Genomic DNA, 21387 nt, shown 5'->3' with positions numbered 1-21387 from the left:
CCTTACTATGACAGCCGTGTAGTTGGCAAATATTGTGAAAAGAGGGACCCTCATCTGGCCTGCGTTGCTTATGAGAGGGGGCAATGTGATCTGGAACTCATAAAGGTTAGCAAACCTGCATTTATAAACACGTTAAAGAACTACTTGCTGCCTGAAGTGGAAGCCTAGCTGGCTATTTGTCTAACACTTGCAGAATCCTGTCTTGCAGTCTCACTCAGGAGTTGAGGTAGGCAGGATTCTTCTAGATGGAGACAGTAATTTTTATGCGGATGAGAAGTCTTATGCTGTATGTCTGAACTAAAATTGTATAACTCTGCAGCTTTAAGGTTCCATTCATGTCTTTCATCCACTGATTCTGCTCAAAATTAAATTGTTTATTGGGCCCAGCTAATGAATATGCCTACTGTTAAACCTTTGTAATTTGTTTTTTTTTGTTTGTTTTTTGGAGCCTCAAGTGCTTGATCAGCAGAAGGGACAGGCTTCATCTAGCCTGACTCTACAGTGGGAGGGAAAGCTACCCTGAAACTAGGCTTGTAATTTTCCCTTACTGTGGCTGACCCTTAGAGTTGGTCTAATACTTAACTAGAAATGAGGAAAATATTTTTACAGTCAAACTGCAAGGGCTTATTTTGATAGCATTCCTTTCCTGTGTTAAGCTTGTTGATTCTGAGAAGCTCCCTCAGAAGTTCAAGGGCAAGTGAAATTCTCAGGGTTCTCCAAACACGCCCTAGTCTCTAATTGAACACCAGAGCTTAATGCCAGATTGTAGTGCTTGTGGCTGCTGAGAAAGAAAACATTCTCCTCCTACCTGCACTTCCGCACTAGTATATGCAAAGAATGTCAGCTGTGTAGGGGTAAGAACTAGCTTGTTTTGCCCTGTTTGAGAGGAAGTAGACACTGTTCCCTGGCAAGGCCTACCCTGTGAGTATTAGATGGTGGTATAATCTAGGCTTGCTGCTGGAAGTGGGTGACTTTTCCAGCCTGAAGCAGCTATTTTTGAAGTAATACCTCTTCTGTAGCTGTAAAAAAACCAGCTGGGTACATTTGGCTTTTTTATTTCAGGATATGAAGGTGGCTCCGTCTTGTTGTTTTGCTAGGAAGCTTTGCTAGGATACACTTTAACATTGTGGTTAAACATAAAAACCTGTCAATACCAGTTTTTTCCTTGAACTGATGCTCTGAGCAGGTGTTTCTGGTTATGGAGAAAAGATTTTCCTTCTGTAAGAATTATTCTTGAGACATTGTTGCCTCCTAGAAGAGGGCTCAACTCCTGCAACTAATAGATGTACAACGTAAAGCAAAATTGTGCTATTACTTATTTGCTTACAGCAAAGTACTTGAGATTCCAAGAGCTAATTCAGATATTAACAAAACATGACCTGTTGTTAGAAGATGGAATAGGCCTTCAGGTTTCTGCTCTGCTAGTTGGAAAATGAAGCTAGTGATACTAATAGGATTATAACTGGTAACTCTTCCTTGCTGCACTTCTATAGGAGATTTCACATTTATTCTGTACCCTTAACATTTTAACAGGGAAATCTAAGCCACTTGCTACTCTGAACACTTCTAGTGTAAAGCTAATGACACCAAATACATAACCTGTTTCTAGCTTTAAACGCCAGCACCATTCCTCAGTTCACTACGTAACACTGCCCAGGCAAGTGGCTCCCTTTCTAGATTTAAAACTTAAGTTCTTCAGGCTTCTGCAGGTCTTCACTTCAAACAGAAGCAAATAGTTACTGTGAAGCCACTGTCACAGTATTTGTGTGTCGGGCAAAACCAAGAGAAGCTATAGAAATTCTGCTGGAGACCTTCTCCATGAGCCTTCCAGATCAGAGGTTGGGTAAGAACTTGTCTGTGGCACTTAGCATTGGTCAGCAATTAGTTCTAGTCAGTCTTCTAGACTGTCTGATTCATAGCTAGCTAAACCTGTCTTGTGCTACTAACCTTGAACGCTAACGCCAATATTTGTAACTTCTCCTTCAGGTCTGCAATGAGAACTCACTGTTTAAGAGTGAGGCTCGCTACCTGGTGCGCAGGAAAGACCCTGAGCTCTGGGCAAATGTTCTGGAAGAAAACAACCCATTCAGGCGGCAGCTTATTGACCAGGTACAGCACAAAGGCTAAACTTCCACTATGAGGCTGACTGCAGGATGTCTCAGAAACATCATGGAGCATTAAAGTAGCTGTCTTCCCCCACAAGGTCCCTTGGAGGCCCCATCTCAACCATACAGAAATTTGTAACAGTTTGAGTGGCAGGTGCTAACTCTGACCTTTATGGTCAGAAAATTTCGTTACCAATAAGATTACTTCTGTCCTCTGGAGTGACCTACCTCTAGTGAATTTTCTCCCTATACAGACCCAAGGTGTGACTTTAATAGCTATATGCAATATAGGAGTAGCTTTCTTGCTGTCTGTGACAAAATATTCTTGAAGTTCTGAAGCCTTAAGTTGTAGTTCACTGGAATAGGTTGGCAAATACTAATTTGGGGAGAACACTTAATACTTTCCTGCCTTCAAATCCAGGTTGTCCAAACAGCTTTATCAGAGACACAGGATCCAGAAGAGGTTTCTGTAACTGTGAAAGCTTTCATGACTGCTGACTTGCCTAATGAATTGATTGAGTTATTGGAAAAAATTGTCTTGGATAATTCTGTATTCAGTGAACACAGGTAAGAGGAGAGCTTTGTCCACAAGTTTAGCCTGTTCAGTGCCTTTGTTTAGGTTGTGAAGTGACCCAGGTTATTTGTGGGCCTCTTGGTTGCAGGACATAAGCACTCTTAAATGTGTATAATCAGATGAAAAAGCAGAATTTAAAGTGCTCTGTGCTTTAAGAACAGAGCTAGTTCACACTATGCAGTTTGCAGTGATGTGTTGAGACGAGAACACTGATATTGGTAAGCAATTTCTTTTTGTAGGCAAATACCAGTGCTTCCCAACCTGGGAGTGAAAAATTGTTGCTAGTGACAGCAAGAGGGTGTATTTTTTTGCATGTGCAATACATGTCGCTTAAGCAGGTATTATCGTGCACTGCTTATAGCCTCTGCCTTCTGTTAACCAAAGGAATCTCCAGAATCTGCTGATCCTGACTGCCATTAAGGCTGACCGCACTCGTGTGATGGAATACATCAATCGGCTGGATAACTATGATGCCCCAGATATTGCAAACATTGCCATCAGTAATGAGCTATATGAAGAAGCCTTTGCTATATTCCGAAAATTTGATGTTAATACTTCAGCGATTCAGGTGAGGCATGGTTCTTGCATGAAGGTATAGAATGCTAGTAATAGAGAGAATGGGAAGTGTTCTGTTATATTGATTCTCAAGGGGTGATTGTCACATTAAGTACAGTTCCCATATGATATCAAGTTGCAGGGAGAAGTGGGATTAGGTGCAAAGAATAGCAAAACAAAGTCAAAATACTGGCATCAGAGGCTGATCTGGTCAAAGTAACTGAAAAATGTTGGGGTGTTGCACTATATGCTTGGGGGATGTGCGCGGCATTTGATTCAGAGTGGCTACCTTGGAGACTCATACCTCAAAGGTGGAAGAGAATCAAATGCTACTAGGCATTGTCTTTAGGCCAGCATTATTGACTTCTGTAAGGTAGAGGAGAAACAGTAGCAACAAGAGTCTTATTCTCGCCGCCTCTACTTCCTTGGACAGGAATGGCTGTTCTAAGCAGTTAGCTTCCTATTGCTTACACAGAACAGTGCATGCACTTGAAGGAAGAGTTCTGTTAGAAAGGGCAATGTTATAAAGCTTTAATTTTTAACTTGCAACTTCAATTTCAAACAGGTCCTGATTGAGCACATTGGCAACTTAGACCGTGCTTATGAATTTGCAGAGAGATGTAATGAACCAGCGGTATGGAGCCAGCTAGCCAGAGCCCAGCTCCAAAAGGACTTGGTGAAAGAAGCCATTGACTCCTATATAAAGGCAGATGATCCATCTGCCTACATGGAAGTTGTTCAAGCAGCTAATAGAAACGGTAAGGCAAAGCATCCTCAAGCTTTAAGATTGTTTGGATGTGAGCTAGGTTATTGGATCTACGTCGAGCAGCAGGGATTCTTGGGACTTGTGAATTCTGTTTCAGAGGAAATGGGAGCAGTCAGTACATGGAATGGATGGAGTCCATGTTTAGTGAGATTCCTGTCAACAAGCTTGTCTGTGTTGCTATACCAAATGTAGACCTTTGTGTGGAGATAACTTGTACTGTTATCTAAAATATAGCCAAGTATAATGCATTTATTTATCTGTGTGTGGCAGAACTGCTTGCCAGCTGGGTTGTAGAATAGTTAAGTTCAGCCTTATGTGAAGGTGACTTGGAGTTTAGTAGGGAATTCCTTAACTCAAATGCAAATGGCTTAGTATCATGGTGGAGGAGATCCTTGAGACTGCTAGTGAAAACTGTTCCTAAGGTGAGCAATGCAGAATGACTAAACAGAGGATCTTAAACATCTCTTCTCTCTTCAAGATAACTGGGAGGACCTAGTCAAGTTCTTACAGATGGCCAGGAAGAAGGCTAGAGAGTCTTATGTAGAGACAGAACTTATTTTTGCTTTGGCAAAAACTAATCGTCTGTCAGAACTGGAGGAGTTTATTAGCGGCCCTAATAATGCCCATATACAACAGGTATGTCTTGATCTGCAGTTCCCATGTATGACTTGCTGCTTAGCTGACTCCTGATTCTTGCTGTTACCCTTGTTTACCTTGGACTCCTAATCCAGGTTGGTGATCGCTGTTATGAAGAGGGGATGTATGAAGCGGCAAAACTACTCTATAACAACGTATCTAACTTTGCTCGCCTGGCATCTACCTTGGTGCACCTTGGAGAGTATCAGGCAGCAGTGGACAGTGGCCGCAAAGCCAACAGCACAAGGACTTGGAAGGAGGTAACTTAAACTCATGTTTTTAATAGAATACAGAATGTGGTCTACTGTTGGTTCTGAGCATGTTGCTCTAGAGTGTAATTGGACTCTGTTGCTCTGTCAGTAATATGGGAATTAAAGAGTTAATTCGTAACTACCTACTATTAGTTGTGATAGTAGCTTGCTGTTTCTGGCTACAGAGTATGTTTGTACCTTTATAAGCTGTCCTCTTGCTCAAGGTAATAAAACTTAATTTCAAAATAGTGTAAAATGAATGGCAGAGATTTTAATTCTAGAGCAAGAATTATGGAAATACCTATTTGGAACTCAAGCCTCACATTTGGTAAAGTTTTGCTAATTAGCTTTCCCTTTAATAGAATGAGATTGAGTAAGCATTGCAGTATTCTCCTGTTAACCAGCTATTTGCTAACTCTAATTACAGGTGTGCTTCGCCTGTGTGGATGGAAAAGAATTCCGCTTGGCACAGATCTGTGGCTTACACATAGTCATCCATGCTGATGAACTTGAAGAGCTGATCAGTTACTACCAGGTTAGATCACTGTTAATATCCTAGACAACTTCAGACAGCATAATTGTATTGGCTAATAAGGTGGTCACAGATAAAGCCTGATACCCTGTGGGGCTGATCTTGAATTCTTCCTCCATCTCAATTTCCGAATAGCTGCGTGCATTTTTTCCTGTAGTAAATGAAAGGATAATAGTTTTGAGATAAGTTTTCAGGAAGTTCCCTTCTTTTGCAATTCTGTTGCCTCACTGGAATCATGTCTTACAAGTCTAAGCACTCTCATTTGGAGAGAAAAGCAAAGCATGTTGAATTAAGTAAACATGCATTTTAGCAAGCTTTAAGTGCTGGTTGGTCACGAATTTGCAATTAATCCTTATTTTCCTAATATTCAGGATCGTGGCTACTTTGAAGAACTGATTGCCCTTTTGGAAGCTGCTTTGGGCCTAGAGCGTGCTCACATGGGAATGTTCACTGAACTTGCCATCTTGTACTCCAAATTCAAGCCTCAGAAAATGAGGGAACATCTGGAGCTCTTCTGGTCTAGAGTTAATATTCCGAAGGTATGCAGTAAGGTCACTGTACTACAGGTGAAGTTGGGAAGCTGTCATTGAATCAAGCTGACTGTTTTCTTGTTTTATCAGGTGCTCAGAGCTGCAGAACAGGCTCATCTCTGGGCAGAACTTGTATTCCTCTATGACAAGTATGAGGAGTACGACAATGCAATAATTACTATGATGAATCATCCCACTGATGCCTGGAAGGAAGGCCAGTTTAAAGACATAATTGCCAAGGTAGGTAACTAGTTAACTGAATCAAAGTGCTGAAAGTTTCTTTCAGAACAGAAGCAAAAATGCACAATAGAATCTCCATTTAGAAAATGAGTTTGCTTAAGCTACTACTCAGTTTTTCTGCTGTACTTAAAACAACTTCCAATTAGTTTAGCACAAGAATTTAATCTTTTATTCTTTTTTTTTTCTGCTGTGCAGCATATTCTATTGAGTGGCAGCAGCTAGCACAGGATGTTTTCAGAGGCTGCTCATGGATCATAGGTCACAAGCAAGAGGCATAACCTCCTTAATACCTTTGAGCTGACTGGTGTCTTAATCCAAGGCTGTGACTGTTCTTGAAAGATCTTTGCAAATGTTTCCAGTGGTTTCAGTGGGAGAATTGCAGTGGGCAGTCGCATGAATACAACAGAGAATGGTGAATTGATGAATAGTTTAGACAAGATTTGAGACTGAATGCATTCTTATTGGTCTTATGGGTTTTGAGGCAACAACTTAAAGGCTGGTTAAGGCTACAGCCTTTACTGGCTTTAGGAGTAAAACAAATGGTCATGTTAACTCTAGTGGGCTGCCTATGCCAGGGTCTCTTAACTGTGAATGGCTTAGAATTGGTTTGTACTACCCCAGTAGCTTGTGACTTTGCTGTCTGGAAGCAGGGGAAGCAGATTGCACAAGAAGCAGTCACAAGATTGAACAAGAATTCTGTGTGTAAGTGTAACACTTCTGGCCTCTAGAAGGAAACTTAAGCTTTTACTTGAGATTCAGACAAACCTTGTGCTGAGTTAAGTGATCCAAAGTTAGCGCCTTAGGCTTACTTGTGTTTGAAGTACTAACTAGTGTCTATCTACCATGCAGGTAGCCAATGTGGAGCTGTACTACAAAGCCTTGCAGTTCTACTTAGACTACAAACCTCTGCTGATCAATGATCTCCTGCTTGTATTATCTCCACGACTGGATCACACCAGGACAGTCAATTTTTTCTCAAAGGTGAGTTTGGAACGTGGTAGATAAATAAATCCTCCTCGTCAAGTTAAGATGCTCCAGTCCCTGGCTGGAAAAAAGGGTTGACATCTGTCAGGGGGCTCTGCCTCCAGTATAAAGGACTGGGAAACAGCCCAATCCTGGCTTGATACGGCAACACTGGAAGAGTTAGCATAACTGGCCTAGGAGGCTGTTTTATTTTACTTCTGGCAATGCTTTGTCTGAAGGGTTCTGGCAGTAAGCACAAACTCTTGTAATTACAAGTGTGAGCCTGTTTCAGGAGTATGAAGTGTCAGAATTGGTATACTTAATCTTGTATTGGAATCATCTTAATTCCAGGTTAATCGGCTACTTCTAGTAAAGCCTTACCTGCGTTCAGTCCAGAACCACAACAACAAAGGAGTTAATGAAGCTCTAAACAACCTTTTAACAGAGGAGGAAGATTACCAGGTGAGCCCCACAAAATAGATTGCTAGGCCTGAGGGATTCTCCTCTTTCTCCAACAGGGAGAGGCCATAGTTTGGTTGTTCCCCATCTGACACAGAGTAATTCCTTTGTGTAGAAGATAACTTCTGCAATGCAGTGGTAGTGGGGGTGGAATTGGACCTTTTGTGGGCAGGAGTCTTGAGACACTGTAATTGATTTGCAAGCAAAGTAGATGCCGTGGTTATTTCTCTCAGAACAACAGACTTCATAACGGTCTATTAGGTATTGTACTCTACTGGGCAACACTTCTGTAAACAGATTTGCTTCTGGCCCCGTTGGCTGCTATTTGAAAGACATGCTTTGCCTCCTGAAGGTAATTACCTCTTCTGTTCTGTCAAGTGAAGTCAGTATGACCAAGTTAGCATCTTGCTTTGTTAAAAAACATCTTTTGGAGAGACACATGAAATACGCAGGGTAAACAAGCTGTAGCTGTAGTATCAACATCCAGAACCTAAACACTTGCGCAGTGGCTTAAATGCTTCTCTACTGTAGTTCTTGCCTGCTACCATCTGGAAGCATGTGTAACAGTTCTCTCTCAAACAGGGTTTGAGAGCTTCCATTGATGCCTATGACAACTTTGATAACATAACGTTGGCTCAGCGTCTGGAAAAGCACGAGCTAATTGAATTTAGGCGTATTGCAGCATACTTGTATAAGGGTAACAACCGCTGGAAACAGAGTGTGGAGCTATGCAAGAAAGACCGTCTGTATAAGGTGAGTTAATGCAGCCTTTCTCCCTGATTGTCAAAAAGAAGTCTAAGCTATGAAGCGTAGATCTCCTGGATACTGAATGTGTTTTGTTAGTTTCAAATCTGGAGTTCCAATTAGGCTTAGCCCTTCACTTGAAGTTTAAGGAAAGTCTCTTAGAGCAGAAGTGTTTTCAATTTCAAATGCATATCTTAAATCTAACTCCATAATGTTACCCTGTACTTGGAGATCTGTCTGTATCTAGCGATGGCATCTGTACAGTTTTCTGTATCAGTACAGAACATCGTTCATAGAACTGAAGATTTATGGCCTTGTTGGGGTATAGATGAAACACAAAACAACGATACAGTTTTCAAGCCTGTCGTGAGTTCACATGGGCCAATGTTTGACTGTTCTGTAGGAGAGCTGGCAAATAGTCTTCTGTCTTGATGCAAGCAGTTGATGCAATAATTTCTTCTGCTCTTGGGTGATCCTTAATATCTAATGGTGAGGTAGGTGGGATATGAGAAAGATTGTTTATCTGATTACAAAACTAAGCAAAATCTCCTCAGGCCACTTCAAGTACGTAAGGAAAGCCTGTTAATACAAGTATCTGGGTTGCCTCAAAATAAGAGGACTTAACGGAGTGTGTGTGTGCTATAGTTTGGCTCCTACAGAACATGCCTTGAGTTGTTCAAGACTAATTTCATGGTACATAAAATACCTGGCTTTATCTAGCTAGCAAGAACATGCACATAGGTGTAGCAAGATGCTGATGGGCAAGGGTCAAGCTTAACTGTTGTTCTTTTCTGTAGGATGCTATGCAGTATGCTGCAGAGTCCAAAGATGCAGAACTAGCTGAGAAGCTGCTTCAGTGGTTCCTGGAAGAAGGCAAGCAGGAGTGCTTTGCAGCCTGCCTTTTCACGTGTTACGACTTGCTGCACCCAGATGTAGTCCTTGAGTTGGCATGGAGGCATAACATCATGGACTTTGCAATGCCTTATTTCATCCAAGTGATGAGAGAGTATCTTACCAAAGTGAGTATTGCATAGGCTAAAAAATCAAGACTTGTAGTCCACTGGATGATTAGCATTATGCAAACTAGAGCTCTTTGCATACATTTGGAATATTCTTGTTCCTCACAGACTAAGTCTTCTAGGAAGGTCTGGGGGTTTAATCACTTCAGGCTAGCTAGCAAAATTTATAAATAGATGCCTTGGGACTTGAAAGAGGTCTAGTTAAACTTTCGCTTTTAACAGTGGATGTAAGCAACTGTGTACTTTTCAGAGCAGCTCCATAGTTGATGAAGCTGAAGGTGAGGACAACCTGCATAACTACTCTGTGTAACCATGAAAAGTACTCTGTTTTCTTGTTAGAGAGATAATAGTTTTTGAGTAACTGATAGTACACACTATTCTTACCTCAGCCATAGGATTAGACTGCTGAAGATGACTTTTTTTTTTAAATGGAAACCAGAACTTTAGATATGTAGTCTGGCTGTACAATGCTGGTACTGATAGCTAGTCCTCAGCTGAGAGAGAAGGGAGATTCTGGTCATGTGTGGTCCTGAAATGCTTGTCTCAACCAGCTCTAAGATACTAAGCTAAGATACTTCCTTAGAAGGCTCTAGGGTTGCATAGGACATCACAGTAAAGAACTTCATTAAAATGAGTAATCTATAAGTGACTGCTTCAGGTTGCCTCTAATCACTCATGTTAAGTATTCCCCTCTGAATTTTCTTGCAGGTTGATGGGCTGTTCTATAAGGTGACACTCTGATTTCAAACTCTTTGTGTTCATTTGTGTCCCGCAATATCCTAGGATTCTTTTACAGGAATCTAGCTGTAGCTTCTGCCAGAAGAGCAGTGTAATTTAGCTCTAACTCATTTCCTGTTCACTTTCTAATGCTAAAAGGATAACTATTCACAAGCAACTTGAAAATCCAACCAGACTCTGCTCCTCTTCGTGGGAAGCAGAAGCAAGTGATTGAGGAGGACTCGAGTGTTTGGGCTCCTGTTCATTATATTACAGAGATCTTGTGGCAATGAGGATGTTGTTCATCAGCAAAAGCAGTTGCTGTATAACAGGATGCGTTCTAAGTGCAAATTGCTTGTTATGGTGTAAATTACTTAAGTGTGCAGTCTTTTTAGGCATGGTGAGTTTGAACAGTAGCACAAAGCTTCTGTAAACTTCTTGCCTGTTTAATATGATGAAAGTACTTGCACAGATCTTAACTCCTCCTCCTCATATTCCACTGTGGAGAAACTTGCCACACAAGTTCACCTGTACTCTTCCATGTGAGGTTTAGGCCTAAGATTATGGGTTTTAAACTGCTGGTTGGATTTACAAGTAATCACGTACTAAATATGGGATAACTTGCCAGAAGGAAAATCTGCATGGTGAAAGTGGTTTACAGTGGAACTAATTTAGTCTGTTGAATTAACTGCAAAACATGGAATTAGAGAATGGGCTTTATAAATGTGTTATGTCTAAAATCGTCATGTAACTAACTTCAAAAGTACAAAAGAATAGACTAGTTTACCAGCGGGGTGTGTATGTCTTCCAGAACCTACCTACCTTTTACGCATAAAAAGGTGTTAAAGCACAGAATAGCCTATGTCCCAGAAGGGGCCAGGCACACAAGATACGATGACACTCATTTGGAAACAGTTTGAACATCTTCACTTCTAGGCAGCAAACCAGGCAGATGTTTAGGCTTTCCTGGAGAGCTGCTCTTGTCCCTTCTTCAGGATGTCTGCTTTCGGCATGCTTGCTGTTTGTCCAACAGAGGGAGTAACCGCACTTTTCAAAGTTCCTTAACGCTTTAGGGGCAGTAAAGAGGAAGGTCTGAGAGAGTGGGAATCCCAGGTCATAAGTAGAGCAATACAACTCATTGGAAACGGGTAGCTGTCAACTGCTTTGATCCGCTGTAATATGGATAGCATTTGTAGCACAAATACTTAGTGTTACCCTGAAGAGCTGTTGGGCTGACAGCTATAAATTAACCAGTTAAAGACCTACAGCCACTCAAGTTACTGAGTTGCGAACTTCAGGAAGTCCAGGCAAGTGTTAAACCACATCTAGATAACATCTCTAAAGAATAATAAAGACCCTTCTTGCAGAAATTCTCAGACCAGATATGATTCTTGCAGTAGGAAAGGAGGATGAGGATCAGCTGAAATACAGCACTGGGCTAAATGTGGGTTTGCCCAGGATGTTAGTACTGCCTGTATTGGGATGTGAAGCTGTGTGATTTTTATTTTATTTTATTTTTTTTTAAATGCCTTGCAGCCTTCAGTCTCAATGGTTCTCTTGTGGAAGATATAACTTAAACCTGAGAGAAGGAAGGTACTGTTGCCTTCCCGGATTACTCCCCCCACCCCCAATTCAAAGTTGTGCTCAGGGCTCCTGCATTACTGTGGCACATTCACAAATGTGTTTAGCATGAACAGAGCTTTATTTGGCACAACACTGGGATGTGTATAAAGCTGATACTACTAGACCGGTTTCCATGGTGGTTCTCGAGTTCCCTCTAAAAGGAGTCTATGTGAATTCTAATACGGTTAAACCAGTACTCTGCAGCCCAGGTTAGGCTGTAGTCCTAGACAAGATCAAACTTCATGGATCTGGAATATTTGCAACTATCTGGGCCCTCTCATGGAAGGGGAGAGGGATTGCAGATTAATAAATAAGCGTAGATTAGGCCCATTTGAGATGATGCTTGGAACCACAATGTGATGGGCTTGTTTTCTGGGTCATAAAGTTAATGGTGACTAGAGTAGGGCCCCAAAAAGTGCTTCACTTGAAGGTAATGATTATGTCAGCTGCATTTGACAGCTATTGTTTATTGCAGTAAACCTAAAGCAATTGGGAGGGCAGGTTTACAACATAGTTTGCTGGGAACATGCAGACTTTCATAGTTTCCAACTTGGACTAATAAAAGGAACACTGGATAGCTAAGGTACCAGGCATGAAAAGCCTCACACGGTGGTGCAATTCTTAGACAAGGCCTTCATACATCTCCTGTTCGCTTCAATGTAGGTGGATAAACTTGATGCTTCTGAAAGCCTAAGAAAAGAAGAGGAACAAGTAACTGAACCCACTCCAATAGTATTTGGTAGGTGAAAGACTTGGTTTTAATTGATTACCTATTGTCACTCTGGTCTGTCTTTGTGGAGGTAACTTAAATGACTTGCCTCCAGTTGAAGTAAACTGGTTTCAACTAGGCAGTAAGATAGTCTCTGCTAGATGAACTGTGTGAGTTGTTGATCTCACTCTTACAGTACTTCTACTCTTCAGCTAAAGTATTGCTCCTCTTACGTGGCTCAAAACTCTAGGTTAGTAACAGTCTTTCAGCATGGTAACAGGACAGGGAATACCAAGGTGCGCATAACCCCAGGAATAACTTCTAGAGCATGCAAATTCCTTCTGTTATTCCTGTCTAAGAGGATCGTGTCTGCCTTCTGTTCTTCCAAGTAGAAAGGCAGACTAGATTTCTAGCTCACCAGTTTTAAGACGTGTGCAGCCAAAACCCCATGTTTGTCCTCAAGTGTGCTGCTATTTTAGAAGCCCTTCTGAAGCAGCATTCTGCTAACAAGCACCTAGAAGTGGCTGGTAAGGGAAGGATGTGACTGGTTCACTGTCTGATGTAAATGTTAACCTGAATTTTAACATATGCATGAGGCATGTGTGCTCCTAGTGATGAAGACAAATCTGTCAAGGTATGTTTGGGCCTTTTGCAGCACTCTCCAGACTGTGAGACCTAACAGACCTAACAGATCTGCTGGAATTGCTTTACTTTTCAGTTCTGACCGTGCATGGGTTGAATAGTATCAGCTTGTTTGGCTTTCAGTATGGTATCTTCAAAACAAGCCAGGTTTATCGTGCCTTCAAGATCAGTTGATACTCATCTTCTGAGTCCTGCCTTGCTTTTGTAGTTTTCTGGTAGCAAGAGCAGATGGGCTAGATGCCCACTTTGTGGTGCACGTTGAGTAATACTGTGACTTGCCTAGTGTATGCTTGCACAGTGGCTGATTTTTAGCTAAAGCCTCATAATCCTGTCCCATAGTACAGCTAGCATTAGGGAAGCTTGGGCTCTTAAACTAACTTTTTTTTTTTTTCTCTCATGCTTTTCTAGGCCAGCAGTTGATGTTAACAGCAGGCCCAAGTGCAGTACCTCCCCAGGCAAACTTCCCGTATGGATACACAGCACCAGGATTCACCCAGCCGCCTGTTTATGGCTTCAATATGTAACTAGCTCTCTGACAGACCTTCACTGTCTCTGTTCTCTTCCTCCCCGTCCCTTTTTAACTTCTCCAAGAAGTGTACAATGGTCCTAAAGGCACAGATGACCTTCTGTTGGCTGAACACACTTGCTGCCCAGCTCAGTGAGGAGACTTCAACGGGATGCCTGTTACTGTTATTTATTGATTATTGTCCGGTTACATTTCAACCTCTGAAAGGCAGCTTTTGTTAATGACATTGTGAGACTCTTGTCTGAAGTTAAGGCACTATTTCACTAACTCATATAGCAATAACTGCTTGAGGCCAGGGGGAAGAGAGCATATTTTTCTTTCTTTTGCAAAGCCCATTGAAGGCAGCTGGGAAATTGCCTGGCACCAAGTTGTTAAAGCTTTAGCTGAAGCTACTGAAGTAGCAGGGTTGTTAACAATTCAGTGGAGCATCTCGTTAATAATGAATTGTTGAAAGCTTGTGTACATCTGACTACCCCATTTTATTTGCAGTCTTATGTGCAAAAGAAAGTGGGCTTTCTAATATTTGTGCTCTGAATGTTTAGAGGAATATTGGGAAAGTTTCCTTTTCTGGACAATAATACTGTTGGGGTTCAATGCTGTTGGAGTCTGTTCTATATTTTCTGGAGTAGATCTGAGACTTGAAGAAAATAAATCTTCTCATGCCAGAGAGCAAACACTTCCCAGATCCTTTTTGTTTAACAAGAAGAGAGCATGTTACTTGTTGATGTTAAATGGTACTAAAGGAAGCCTCAGCTATGTGTGGCAAGTGAACATAGGCGTGTGCATGGGCTGCCAAAGTACTAGAGATGCAAGAGCACAGTGTCAGGGTTGGGGAGGGGGATACACTGCTAAAATATTGAGGCGGTAGGGAAGGCCGTGATCCTGACTTTTTATTTTGCACCTTTAACTGATTCTGGCATTGGCTTCCTGCCACACCATGTTCTGACCCTGTCTGGTGGGCAAAGTCAGCACCACCTGAATTAACAGGGTGCAGCGACTCGGTTCTGCTATGCTGCAGTAGTATCAACAACGGCGTGTCCATCACCCACCTCTTTCTTTGAGAATGCCAACAGGGATGTATTATTACTTTGTGCCACTCTTCAAATACATGTATCATTAACGTTTTATGTACTTAGATAACAATGTATAATTTATGGTTATGAATCTTGTGCTAATCTTGAATATTATAAAAGTCCAACTATAAATGTAAAACTGCAGTATCCACTGTGTGGTTCTAGTCTTAATATCTTGGGGGTGGGGACTGGTTAGTAGTAATCCACTACCACATATAGCATCAGGTGTCTTAATCTGACAATTAAGGATGCCAGGCAGGAAAAAGGGAAACTCGTGCCAAAGCACCTAACATAGATGGCTTGGCAATTCACTTAAAAGGGAGTCGCAGTCTCTTCACTGGACACATCGTCACGCTGTCACGTGTGGAGGTCACGCTGCAGGAGGCAGTCACATGCTTGCATGACTTCATTCACAGGACTGGAAAAGCTTCAGTCCTGTGCTGAGGGAGAGGCTGCAGGTAGTGTCTTCTCCACTACACTATATTAATATAGCAGCGGTAGTGGTAAGCGACACCTTTTCATACTGAATTCTACTTGAACAGGGCCAAGCATCTTTAAATGCCAGCCGGTAGAGACTGCCAGGGTTGTGAAACTGGTAACAGTGGACTATGCTTTGGCATAATTCTAACTACTAGTGTATTGTCTCCCTTGGTCACTGTGCTGTGATGTCAATGGCAGAGAGCTGCGGCATCCACCTTCCTGATACAGGCCAGCGTGCTCCAAGTGTTGATGTACCATACTAACCTTGGTTTTGTACTGCTCAGCACCCAACAGCTCAGCTTTAAATACTGAGCGGCTAATGAGTTCAAGTAAATCTGCACTCTGTCCAGATTTATTCCTAGCAGGAATTAGCCAGGTAGCATGCTATTTTCCAGACAAATGGTACTTACATTTTTGTAACTAGTTCCTTGTGGGTCAAAAGGAATTTGGGTGAGGCAGCTGGAACTTAAGACCAGCTCTAGGATTAGTATGACTGTAGGAGTTTCCTTCTTCTCAACCTGAAAATTTACTGTGTCTTCGTAGCAACGATTACAAGCTGATGGTGGAATACAGTGAACTGCTAGATTAAATATTAGAACAGCTCATGACCTGTAGAGAATTGAGCTAGCCTGGGGATCCTTAATAGCCGTGGTCTAGAAATCTAATTACAGGAATGACTGAGTTGAGGAAAGCACAGCTGCCAGCTCTGATGAATAGTCTTACTTTAGTTGCTCTTCTGGTATCTTAAGCTCTAAGTATAATGGCTTTTATAACTTTTGTGATCTTGCATTCTAAAATGCATCCAGAAACACATACTTCCTGCCATTACAGTGCAGCTGTACCTAAAATGTGGAACAAACTCTTACATACCAGAGCACTTCACTCTTTCTTTAACGGTTAAGTCATTCTCAGCTGGAAATAACCCCTCTTTTAGTGCATTAAGTGGAGGACTTAATCCAGTTTATGAAGTTGTAGTATCCATCCAAGTTTTTGAAAACTTGGATAAGATTGTTTTGCAGAAAATCTCTTTTAACTAAGCTTCTCACTAATTCCCAGCACTTGAGTGCTGTCATGTAGAATGATCCGTTCATGCAGAACACGCTGCAGAGTGCAGCATCTGGAGACTAACTTTTGGGCTTATGATGCTGTCAGATAGTAACTTGCTTGAAGCTAAATGCAGGCTTTTACCAACTCGTGCTGCTTTTCCTGTGAGAAACAATCTGGATTTCCTTCTGTAATAGCTCTTGCTATTTGTCAGGCCTTGGGGATTTTCCCCAGTCTGGAAAACTTTGGGCAACTACAGCTCTGGCGTCAGAGGTGACAAGCAATGTATGAGCATTGCTGTGCAGCTGCTTTAGTGTCTTGTGAGCGAGGTGGAAACTGATCTCCCCACAAGTGACTGCAAGGACATGCGCCGCTCTTGACATAAAATTCTGACTGTATTCAGCCGCTTGCTCTGTGCTAGCACTTGAGCTCCTTACGCTACCCTTTGCTCCCTTGCATCTTTAAAGGTTACTGATCTCTTTTGGTACAAACATCAAGTGAAAGGAGAAGGGAGGAAGAACGTCTAACAAAGCTGCTGCTAGAAGCAGAATTCTGATGGAGGTTGCTGCTGTCTGCTCTGTTGGGCCAGATGAGCCGACCCCATAAACTCGGGAGGAATTAAACTTGAGGAATGCGTCACTGGGGTAAGTTCTGCTTCTTATTGGCTACATTTTAATTAAATGGTAGCATAGCAGATGAAAATGCATTTTGCTCCTTAAAAAATAAAAATTATAGGCAGATAAAGCCTATTCAAGTCAGTACAAATTATGGGAATGATACAGGAAAGACAGTAGTAACTGTAAGGTCGAAAACTTAATTTTGATTTAATAGCTTCTTTTTTTAGCAACTGCAGTGCTAAAAAGAGAGCTGGCACTTACAGGGTGACATGGATCCCTTCATAAGGCTACGTAAAACAAGGAACAACTTTTTCCCTAGCAAAATCAGCAACAGTTACTCAAAAGCACAAAAGATTTCTTCTGTTTTTTAACTCTAAAACTCACAAACCAATCCTTTGTTGTCTGATGCCCACTTAGATGAGCATGGGTAACTTTTGTACTTGGGCATGTATGATATACTTGGGCAAAGCTGGCCGTTAAACTGCTTTATAGTTAATGTTTATGCTTCAATGTGTGACGCTTTTATTTGGCAGGCTAGAACTTGGCCACTGAGAAACTCTTAGTGTGATTAAACCAGCATGACAGCGGATCCAATTTGTCCTGAAAAAAAACTGAGGCTGGAAATCTTGCAAATCTTGGAACAAGTCCCACTGCATGGACCAGGTTCCCACAACAAGCAGTTTAGAGTGTGTACTACCTTCTTGCAGGGCGTCTTTCTCAGCTGTAGAACTTTCAGTCTTTCTGGGTCCTTCCTGTTCAGCTGTAAATGGTTTGGCTTGTCACTTGTTTCAGAGCTGACTGTATTTCTTTTTTTTTTTTTTTTTTTCTTTACAGAGTCCCCCAACACTGCTTCAGTCTCATTTGTTCCCATAAAGTAAAATTGGGGTATCTTGAATTTGTGATAAAATGTCATGAAACATAAGGCTGGAAAACACTTCGGGACACCAGAGTGCTTTGTGACACTGGTGTGTAATTAGCTCATTGTTTACAGAGTGAATTAATGCTTGCTATAGCAACCTGCAGGTGCACCAGTCCAGCTTAATGGATCTGGAGTCTTTATTCTGCTACATCTTTTACTCCAGCAAGCATTCAGCCTTCAAAGAGTTTGTTGCTGGTATAGCTTGCTGCTTTTTCAATACCATGCGTTTTCTGTGGGCATCTTTCCAAAGGTAATGACAGATCCTGACTCGTGTTTTGCTATTAAAATGATGCAAAATTGTTAACATAAGTATGTGTTTCAGTCTAGCTCTTTCAATCAGGAGCCTTTGAGATCTTCAGGAAGGTAGCAAAATCCATCTGTTCTCTTCCAAGCTAAAATAGACAGCAACGTTGCCAACTTTTAAGAGTTAAGGTAGTATAAATTTGAAATACAGTCAGTGAGGGGTAAGTCCCGTCTTGCTTTTGTGTGTGAGCACTTAAAAATTCTGAGTCAAAGTCTGAGTTTATTCAGTCATGCGTTCTCCTGAATGCAATGACTCAAGGAGAACTTTTTTTTTCTGTCTGCTGTGGTTTTAATCAAGACGTTAAAATACCTTCATCTAAAAATCTTTATTTCTCCCTTTTCCCCTAGTGGTTATGAAAGGAAGGAATTACAAAATTATCTGGTATGTTCTTTTCCACAGCGATGAGGTCTCCAATACTATGCAGAGCACAAATTCCCAAAGTGCTGGTTATCCAGCTGGGAAGCTAGGGGTGGATTTGGGTGGGAAGGGGCGGTCAGAGTAAATCTTTGAGTTGCTTCCCTTTTGGAAGAAAACATTTTTGTTTTCAGTTAAGAGGGTGGGGAAATGGTCTCATTTAGGGTAAACTGCTAACAGGGTTTGTCAGCTGGAGTGGTTCCTTTCAGTGATACACCACGCTGTGAGGGAAGCCTGACCACAGCCTGGTAGCAGAATAATAACCTGCAAATGCTCTACGCAGTACCTGGATTTCACTGCTGAGATGAGTCAGGCCCACTCAAATGTTAATGTACAGGGGCTTCTGCTGGGCTCTTGAGAGGCTCCGTCTGGGTAATCACAGTGAATAATCTTGAGTATCAACAGGAGCTCCTTTTTGCATGCGTGCTCAAGTGGGAATCATCCAAGTTTGTTTTGGAATAGCATCATCTTTCTTACAGTCACAGTAGCTCCTGCTTGGACGCGCTGGCAAGCTGGGGAAATGTTGACTCAAATCTTCAATATGATCACTTCTCCTTGAAGCCCGTTATGCGCAGGATCGGTTACTCACAAAGGAATCATTTATTCTTGTCAGGGAACCCGAGAGGAAATGAGATTTCTTATTTGACTGTAAGACCCCCAGTGATGTGGATTAATAATGCATGGAAAGGTTTGTAGTAGTTGATGAGTTGTAACAGTTCAGGTAATACAGCTGTTCAATGAAATGAAGAGGTTCCCTGATTCAAGGGCACATAATAGGAAGTTATCTGCCCTATATTGACTTCTGGTCTCTGAAATGATGGTGTGCTGCCGGGTGTATCAAGCTGTGCCAATTTTAAAAAAAAAAAAAAAAAAAAATAATTTTGGGGAGGGGCAAGGGCAGGATAAGTTGGAACTGATCAAGTGGGGTCACTGTTTATGTGCTTTCTAGGATCCAGAAAGCTCTGTCTGCAATCAGTGCTTGTATTTAAAACAATATCATGGAAGTTGCTTTCATCTTCAGTAGTTCTTTTTAACCCTCATGATTAGGCCTGGAGGGGTGCCATGAGGCGTACAGGCTGCAGTAGCACCTGACTACATATTTAATGCTTCTCCTGTCTTCCTATGGCAGCAGAAACAAGCACCAGCCACGGCAATGGGTTTGGACTGTCAGAGGGTTGTTTCCATGAAAATTCCTGAAGCGAGAGCAGTAAGATAGAGGACTTGATACCCTGTCCGTAACAGTAGCTGCTCTTTTATGCTTTCACCACCATTTCCTAGGTGATGCTCTTGACCGTGCAAGTCCAGTCAAGTCTTTACGTTCATGTAAGTCATTTATGAGACTTAAAATGCACGTTTTGCAGCCTCTGGTATTTCAGAGGTTGCTTATCTTCCTTAGATGCTCTTCTCCTTCAGGCTTTCTGCTGACAAGTGTTGTTAGCGGCTTCTTGGAGGTCAAGCTGAGATGGCTTGCAATCCGTGTGTGATTAAATATGAATAATCCTGGCCCTGTTCAGCCAAGTAAGCACTGTTGTGAATCCCATTGAGGCTGATGAGAATTAAGCATGTTGGGGTAGTATTTCCTTGGACAGGATGAGATTGCGCACAAGGCTTTTCTGACTTGATTCAGGAATCTGTAAGAGCCAGGGTTTGTTGTGAAGTTAATCGTGGCCTCACAGCAAGGGGCTATATGTGTCCGCAAGCATACATGAATGCCGTGGTAATTTGATGGAAAGGTAGTGAGGAGTTCAGCGATTAATCAGAAATCCAAATGCATTTCCATTTGTTTGCCATCTTTGAAAGGATTTACCTTATTTTTGCCGTTCCAGTCCTGCTAACCTGAGCACTGAGTAGGTGCTCTGCAACTGACCGGTGCTGTGAATGTTTGTTCCTTCCGTGTACCCTTCATGTGTTATATTTTTCCCCTTACTTCCCAGTGCTGGAGGTCGGTGGTCTTAGGCTTGACACAGGATTGCCTCAATGGACTTGCCTCTGTGACTGCCTTAAACTCCGTTCCGAAACCACATATAGTTCTGGCATCATCCGGGGATGAGTTCTGCAATGCAAGTACATGTTTGTTTGCTTTTAATCCTGGCAGAATAAAGGTGCTTCAGTTTCCCAAACGGTCTCTCTGCAGTCGGTTTAGCCGTAAAGCCAGAGCTCTCTCCCTGTGCTGTGGAGTTTGCTTTCAGATGGAATCCAGCTGCCTGATTGCTGAGTCTTGTTAAGCAAAAATCATGTCACAAAGCGCACAGATAGCAAGTCTCGACAGGAGGATGATCTACACATGGCTGGGGGAGATTTCTTACACAAAATGTTCCCTCTTTGGAATAGGGCGGCTGCTCCAGGTGTAAAGGAGAACACTGCTCTGGGCTCCAGCTCCGGCATTCCCTGCTTTCTGTGAAATCCTGAACGTAAAGGAGAACAGCGTTGGTTTCTCTCCCCAGCATTCCTGTAAATACTGCTTTCAGGCACAAGTCCGTGTCTTCTTACATCTGCATATAAAACCAAGTAGTGGGGCGATGGGTGGTCTTTTAATTTGAGACTGTCAGGCGTTCATCTGTGATTATAGCCCCGGGAGCGCCCTGGTCTCCCTGGCTGACCCAAAGGAACGAAAGTTTAAAGTGCGCTCGGACCAGGAGAGCCCAAATCCACCTTTGTCCGAGCGTGGCGTTGTGCAAATCCTCCTGACCGAGGGGGTTTTGGGGTGCTTTTTACACCTAGGCCTGGCCTAACCGTGCCCGGGGCGTGCTGCTTGCTGCAGCCCGGTGACTGGCGGTGGTGCCAGCCAGGGGCTGCCATCGGCCCCCCGCAGGGATATTTTTTTTTTATTATTATTATTATTTCCCCCCCACCCTCCCCACGGATTTCTGGGAGCGGGGTAAAGAATTCGCCATTTCCGCACCGGCCGAGCCCCGGGCGGGGATGGGCCGACGCCGGGGCGGGGA

The 21387-nt window shown here is 42.4% G+C and overlaps 1 protein-coding gene across 1 annotated transcript in view; it reads left to right on the top strand.

The window, feature by feature from the left end:
* Nucleotides 1-13589, top strand: part of LOC104128942 (clathrin heavy chain 1) — a 27340-nt gene extending 13751 nt beyond the window's left edge. The window contains 16 exon segments of the mRNA XM_035897194.1: nucleotides 1-105; nucleotides 1987-2109; nucleotides 2527-2672; nucleotides 3064-3247; nucleotides 3800-3992; nucleotides 4479-4636; nucleotides 4732-4896; nucleotides 5315-5422; nucleotides 5791-5958; nucleotides 6040-6189; nucleotides 7039-7170; nucleotides 7504-7614; nucleotides 8194-8364; nucleotides 9153-9374; nucleotides 12378-12453; nucleotides 13474-13589. The exon segment at nucleotides 1-105 is cut by the window's left edge and continues 14 nt beyond it. Of these exon segments, the coding sequence (XP_035753087.1) occupies nucleotides 1-105; nucleotides 1987-2109; nucleotides 2527-2672; nucleotides 3064-3247; nucleotides 3800-3992; nucleotides 4479-4636; nucleotides 4732-4896; nucleotides 5315-5422; nucleotides 5791-5958; nucleotides 6040-6189; nucleotides 7039-7170; nucleotides 7504-7614; nucleotides 8194-8364; nucleotides 9153-9374; nucleotides 12378-12453; nucleotides 13474-13589 (2328 nt within the window).
* Nucleotides 13590-21387: the final 7798 nt, after the last annotated feature.

This window comes from Egretta garzetta, unplaced genomic scaffold (assembly GCF_000687185.1).
Source record: "Egretta garzetta isolate BGI_Z169 unplaced genomic scaffold, ASM68718v1 scaffold47, whole genome shotgun sequence".
NCBI classification, from domain to species: domain Eukaryota; kingdom Metazoa; phylum Chordata; class Aves; order Pelecaniformes; family Ardeidae; genus Egretta; species Egretta garzetta.
Note: the sequence above shows the minus strand (reverse complement) of the source record. Positions and strands in the feature narration are given on the sequence as shown.